The 7,237-nt window shown below is 33.8% G+C and overlaps 1 protein-coding gene across 1 annotated transcript in view; it reads right to left on the minus strand.

Moving 5' to 3' along the window:
* The window catches only part of RBBP8 (RB binding protein 8, endonuclease), a 131,683-nt gene that overhangs the window by 55,517 nt on the left and 68,929 nt on the right, over window positions 1-7,237 (minus strand). The window contains exon 5 of the mRNA XM_008060777.2: window positions 6,322-6,434. Within this exon, the coding sequence (XP_008058968.1) occupies window positions 6,322-6,434 (113 nt within the window). The remainder of the gene's footprint in view (window positions 1-6,321; window positions 6,435-7,237) is intronic.

The following is a 7,237-nucleotide window of genomic DNA, read 5'->3' on the forward strand; positions in this document are numbered from 1 at the left end:
AAAAAAAAAAAAAAAAGAAAGATGCTAACATGGTACTAAGGACTGAGGTGATCCTTCTGTCAGTTTGCCTCCTCCTCACTGAAATGCTCACCACCCCCACTGTCATCTGCAGGCTTTGTGATCTCTAAGATGTTTGGTCCAAGTTCCATCTTAAGTATTTGAAAGACTTTCACCCATTGTCTAGTTGGTTGGGATGTGATTTTTTTTCCTCCAGTGAGGTTTCCTCTTACAGGTTCTGATGGTCCTTTGGCTACCAGCAAAGCATTCCCTGCAGAAAAGTCAGGGCTCCCAGCAAACCCTGAGAACGGAGTAGAACTTTCCAAAGAGGAGCTGATACGCAGGAAGCGAGAAGAGTTCATTCAGAAGCATGGGAGGGGTATGGATAAGTCTAGGTGAGCATTTTCTCCAGTCCTTTCAAAATACTGTTGTTTAGTCACATCAGGGGCAAGGGAGCTTGTCTGTGGCTCTCGTTTCCTTTCCTACTTCTTCACCATAACCTCTTTGTACCATAACTTGTTGCAGTAAATCCACAAAGTCAGATGCACCAAAGGAGAAAGGCAAAAAAGCCCCCAGGGTATGGGAACTGGGTGGCTGTGCTAACAAGGAAGTCTTGGATTATAGTACTCCCACTACCAATGGAACTCCTGAAGCTGCCTTGTCTGAGGACATCAACTTGGTAAGAGGCAACTGACCAGAGTGAAAATTATCTTTAGTAAGAAATCGGGCTGGGCTCAGTGGCTCAGCCTATAATCCCAGCACTTTGGGAGGCTGAGGTGAGTGGATTGCCTGAGCCTGCGGGTTCGTGACCTGCCTGGGCAACTTGGCGAGACCTCATCTCTACAATAAATCACAAATTAGCCGGGCATGGTAGCATGTGCCTGTAGTTGCAGCTATTTGGAAGGCTGAGGTGGAAGGATTGCCTGAGCCCAGAAGGTCGAGGCTGCGGTGGCCGGAAGCATGCCACTGCACTCCAGCCTGGGTGACAGAGTGAGACTCCAACTCAAAAAAAAAAAAAAAAAAGATCTCAGCAAGAAAGTAGTTGTAATATAAAAAGGTATCTTTTATTAAGTATAACTGACATTAGAAAGATCTGGAAGGCTGATGGATCTATTAAAAAACAATAGGCTATCATGAAAAAGAAGCAAAGATCATAAAATTAAGACCGTAATAAATGAAAAGCAGAATAAATGAGACCGAAGATAGAATTACTATTTCCTAAGAAAAGAGCACAAAAGAATACATTTACAAAAGAAAAAAAGAAAAACTAGGTAGCACATATCTGTCTAATATGAGTTCCAGAAGAAGAAAGAAAAACTAGAAAGGAGGAAATACTCAAAGAAGTAACAGGAAAAGCCTCCTTGGGCTAAGCAAACACTTAAGGGTGGCACAGTGCATTATATACTCTAAGAGAGGTCTCATATAAAACAATGGTTATATCTAAGTGATGGTGTATAGGAGTTTTTACTATTCTTTATTATTTAAAAAAAAATTCATTAGAAAAAAAAGACTAGGTAGACTTGACAAAGAACCAAAATACATTTTTGAAATGAAAAATATGATCATAAAAATAGCTAAGCATAATAGAAATGAATGAAAAAGTAATTAGCATATACTGAAGAAGAGATATGAAAGATAAACAAGGGATTAAAAAACAAGAAAGGGATGTTAAGAGATATAAAGGACAAAATAATGAGGCCTTAGCAACAGCCTAGAACAGAGAGAATACAGAGGACATAGAATTTGAAGAGTTAGCAGCTAACAATTTTCCAAATATGATTAATGATACGATTCCATAGATTCCATAATGTATGCTAAGCAGAATTTCGGAAAAAACTAGTTGAAATTGTATTAGAACTACAAAACACCAAAACTACTAAGAAAAAAATCTTAATAGCAGCTAGACAAAAATATTTTTCACCCAGCAAAATAAACTTAAAAGAATAAAAATAAAATAAAACATTTTTGAATAAAAACTGAGTGTTTAGAACCAAAAAACACCCCTAAAGGAAGTTATATAAGATGTGCCTCAGAAAATATAAATCCCAGAAGGAAAGTGAGATGCAAAAAGGAATAATAAGAAATTGATATGTAAAAAAAAAAAAAGTCTTTTTAAAAACTGTTTGAATAAAGAATTTTTAAAGATGTATCTAACTTGTAGAACTAAAAAAAATACAGAAATTAAATACTGGACAAAAACAGCATGTAATTAGAAAGGGGATAATCAGAATAAAGTGCTTTAAAGTCTCTGTATTATTCAAAAGAGGATTAAGATATTAATTTTAAAAATGCATGGTAAAACTTCAAGGTTGAGCACAAAGAACAGAAAGGTTTAAAACAACAGTAAAGGATCTAACAAAAATGAAATAAGTATATACGTGCCCTCAAAATTCAGTAACTGAAAAAAAAACAAACAAAAAGAAAGAAAAAGCAAGACAGGAAGAAAAAAGCAGCACACAGAAGAAGAGATTCTAGGAAAGTGGCAGCAGTGACAGCAGTTTTTCAATCTCTCCAAACCCTCATGTAAAAAGGGACAATTAGATAGAAACACCAAAAATTCATAAGCTTAAAGTCCTAAATGTGTTTATTCTTTTAATAACTTTAAGATTTGACCTTGATAACTTTTTTGTTGCTCATTTCCGTTAATTTGAATTGTTAACATAAACTCATAAGGTGTTTTATCTATCTTTCTGTCTATATATTTCCTAGTTCTGTCCACTGAAAAGGCCTACAAACAGTGACTCTTGGCCTGTCTGATCAAGGGGAAAAGGAAAAACATTAGAAGGTAAAAGAGAACATAGCTATACATATGGAGTCTTTTTAAAAAAATAAGAATATCACAAACTTTACACCAGACATTTCTGAAAACCAAATGAAATAGACAATTTCCATAAAAATAACCATAACTGACTCAAGAAGAAACAGAAAACTGAAGAGAATAATAACCATTAAAGAAATTAAAAGGGGTAGCCAAAGATCTAATCCTAAAAACAGCATTCAAGCCAAGATGATGTTATAGATATATTTTAGTAAACTTTCAAGGACTGACTGTTCTTAGGCTTTTTAATATATAGAAATAGAAAAACAATGCACAGCATTTACAACTCATTCTCTGACATTAATAAAACCTTGATAGCAGCAAAACAAATAATATAACTTAAAAATATAAACGTATACTCCCATCAAACCCATCTGTTCTAGAAATGAAACACTGGTTCAGCCTAGAAAAGCTATCAGTAAAACTTAATACATGAACTTATTAAAAGTGAAAAGCCCTATGATCACTGAATAGATGCTAAGAAAATAATGTGATAAATTCATAATCAAACAACAAAACTTAGCAAAAGAAGAATAAAAGGAAATATCTGTAACTTAATAACACGTTATCTACCAGAAGCCCACAGCACACTTCAAAGTGAAATACTCATCTTCCTTTATGTATCAACGGTTGCACTTGGTAATATCCTAAAGCCCATAGCCAATGAAGTATGTGAAGAAAAACAACCACCAAAAGAAACTTAAAATAATTGAAAGAAAAAAAAATAGTCATTCTTTGCTGATGATATTTTTACCTAGACAATTCACAGTAAAATAAAGCTAAATAAAGAGATCAGAAGGGAAGTCTGACACAAGGCTTCAAACCCTGAGCCACCTTCCAATGGTGGGGTTAAGAGGGGAGGTTCCTGGCCAGTGAGATTTAAGCAAAAGTTATTGAGTGGGTGTTATAAAAAGCTTAAAAAAAAAAAAATTTCCTGGCATGCCCACTTCAGTCTTTTGTTTCTTCTTCATTTTTTTTTCTTGTCTGAATACAAATAGGAGGCTTGCAAGAGTACCAGCCATCTTGTGACCAGAAGACAAGAAGCTTAAGGAAAAATACTTACATACTTTAAAGGTGGTAAATTTCAACGTCGCACTCCATGTTAAAAATTTCAGATGGGTTAACTACATAAATTTTAAAGCGTGTGTGTGTGTGTGTATATGGTACAAAAACTGGAAAACATTTTCACCTTCTTCGAGTAGAGAAAGTTGTCTAAACCTAGTAAGAAAATATAGAAAACTTCTACATGTCAAGAGAAGTTATAAAATGAAGTCAATAAATAATAGAGTGATGTTAAAAATATATGCACAGTATACCTAACAAAGGTATAATAATCCTTCCCTAACATATAAAAAGCTCTTAATTTAAATATAAACAGCAAATAGAGGAACTCAAGACTAGGAAAAAAAAAAAATATATATATATATATATATTTATATATATATATGCCATTTACCAAAGAAGAAATGCAAACCAAAGATCATATCAAATGATAACTGAACTGAATAGTAATAGAGAATACTTCTTTTTTAAGAGGTATCATTCTTCACCCACCAGATTAAATATTAATTATTGCATTTTTACCCAAATCCAAAGAGGATATAAGGAAATGAAAATTCTCAAACATTAAATCAAACAAAAAATTTAGCGGTTTGTCAACGTGAGAATAGCAAAGTAACTGTGGAATACAACACAGCCATTAAAAAGAATGTTCCTTATACCTTAACTCCTACATAAACTTTTTTTGCTTCTTTTGAGTTTTTGGCTATTTTTCAGACCGTTAAAGTTGCAGAAACCTGACTCTGAGATATGTAGACATTATTGGAGATTATTTCTAGTAGTACTAATGATAATATAATTGTGAACCTCCTCCATATACGGATTCTGAATTTGTGGATTCACCAACTGAGGATGGGAAATATTCAGGAGAAAAAATTCAGCAAGGTTCCAAAGAGCAAAACTTGAATTGGTACTAACTGAGTCCATGCAAATGGGGTGATGTGTAGGCACTGAGTTAGGTATTTATAAGTAACCTAGAGATTATTTAAAGTATAATGATGTGTGTAGGTTATATGCAAATACTATGCCATTTTAAACAAGGGACTAGAGTATCTAAGGATTTTGGTATCTGCAGGGTTCCTGAAACTGATAGCCAATGGACACCGAAGGATGAATAAATATTTATTGAGATGTAACAGCTTTATTTTTTTACCATTGAGCTGGGGTCTCACACTGTCACCCAGGCTGGAGTGCAGTGGCCCTATCATGGTTCACCACAGCCTCGACCTCGTGAGCTCAGGCGATTCTTCCGCCTCAGCCTCCCGAGAAGCTGTGACTTCCAAGTGCGTGCCACCATGCCCAACTTATATATATATGTGTGTCTGTATATATATATATGCATGCCGAGAGGCTGGTCTCAAACTCATGGGCTCTGGTGATCCCCGGGCCTCTCGAAATACTGGGATTACAGGCGTGAGCTACTGTACCCAGCCAAAACATAACAGCTTTCTACTCATTGAGAATATTCTTACATTCCTAAATAAACACATGCATTCATACCATAGAATCTGCACACCTAAATATATTAATGTACATATATTGACATGTAAAGACTTCCCATATGTAGTCTAAAGTGAAATAACACATGTTGGAACACAAAGTATGGTATAATCCCATTACAATTAAAAAGAGAAGAGAGAGAAGGTGGGGAAAACAAGGAACAGAGAGAGACAGACAGACAACAGACAAACCTGTACCTCGAAAGGGAAATATCAGTCTGTTAATAGTAGTTACCTCTGGTAACAGAATAAAACTGTATTCTTCTCCTCTCTTTTAAAAGAATGAGCACATATTAATATATTCTTGCTCAAGTAACCAGAGGATAGCAATATAATTAACAACAACAAAAAAGTAAAGTCAGAAGATAGAATTAGTTGGAAAAGAAGATAATTAATTAGATTTTGTATATATTGACTGTGAGTTACTTTATGAGAAATCCAGGTCATGATCACTAAGAGACGAATAGTCAAAAAAGTCAAAGGTTAAGAGATGTGTTAAAAGAAAAAAAGAATAAAAGAAGACTAAGAACTTAGGAAAACCCTACATTGAATGGGTAAGGAGAAAATTGGAAATAGCATACTCCTAATAGTATATCATGAAAAGCTAGAGTGTATACACCTCTGTGGATCGCTAACTAGTCTGGTTTGCATTTAACTTTCTAAGTAGTCAAATTACATGAATTAAAGATAAAACCATAGAAGCAATAAGGTCATGTCCAAAAGAAATCTGCTTCTTGTCTTAAAACTGGTGAGACAGTAGGGCCAATGTAGACAGTATGTGCACAACCTTTTTGCAACCTGTTTTTTACTAAAATAAGCATGAGATTAAATCTACAAAAAAAGAAAAAAGAAAATTCAAACAGTTCATTTGATATAATCAATTTACTAATAAGCTTTAACAATAGTACATTAAACTTTAAATATGTAATAAATGGAGAAAAAACTCACTAAGCTCTGTAATAAGTTTAAGATTCTGCTGCCGGATATTTTCAAACTCTTGTTGTTTTTTCCGCATATGTTCTTCAGTTACTGCACAGCGATCACATAATCCTGCCCTTAACCTATAAAACAAAACAAGATATGATTCATCTATTAAAAGATCTTTCCTTATATTTGACTTTCAAGATTTTTATGAAATTTTAAAAATTGACTTGGCAAATACAGTGAAAATCAACCAAATTAATGGTGCATTATGCCTTTTACATATTCTTACCTAGGCAGAAATCATACCACAATACCATTTTCTACAAATTGTAATTCTGAGTGAAATTCTGTAAAAATCTGCCAATTTAAAACTCTGTCCAAGGGAACTTACTTATTGAAAAAACTGATCTTGTTTTAATTTATCATGGTCAAAATATGAATCCTAGTCCAATACCAAGGAGAATTCTATCTTAAGCAACTTTGCATCTGATTTGCTTAGCATAGTATATGACACATGGTGAGTACTCAACACTTTTTGTTGTTGAATAACTAATAAAGGTCAAGAAATACAAAGGAAAAAAGTCACCCCATATTTTCCTTTTAGCACTCAAAAAAATTAGTAAAAGTTCACAAAGTATTAAATAAAAAAACACAAAAGAGCTTTTACTGATGACTTGTGAGTGCTGAAGAGAAGAGAGAAATACACATATTGCACAAGTGGGGGGAAATATATTCCAAAATGTTAATAGTTATCTGGTAGGTAACCGTATTATGGGAGATTTCTTCTTTTTAGTGTTTTTTCATATTTTCAAAAGTTTTCCAATTTCATTATTTATATAATCGGGGGTGGGGGAAAGGCTAAAAAAGAGATATGTACCCCAAGTTAAGGGTTCAGGAAATATATTCTTTTTTTTTTTTTTTTTGAGTTGGAGTCTCACTC

This window comes from Carlito syrichta, unplaced genomic scaffold, assembly GCF_000164805.1.
Source record: "Carlito syrichta isolate Samal-C Ts95f unplaced genomic scaffold, Tarsius_syrichta-2.0.1 Scaffold304726, whole genome shotgun sequence".
Classification (NCBI taxonomy): Eukaryota; Metazoa; Chordata; class Mammalia; order Primates; family Tarsiidae; genus Carlito; species Carlito syrichta.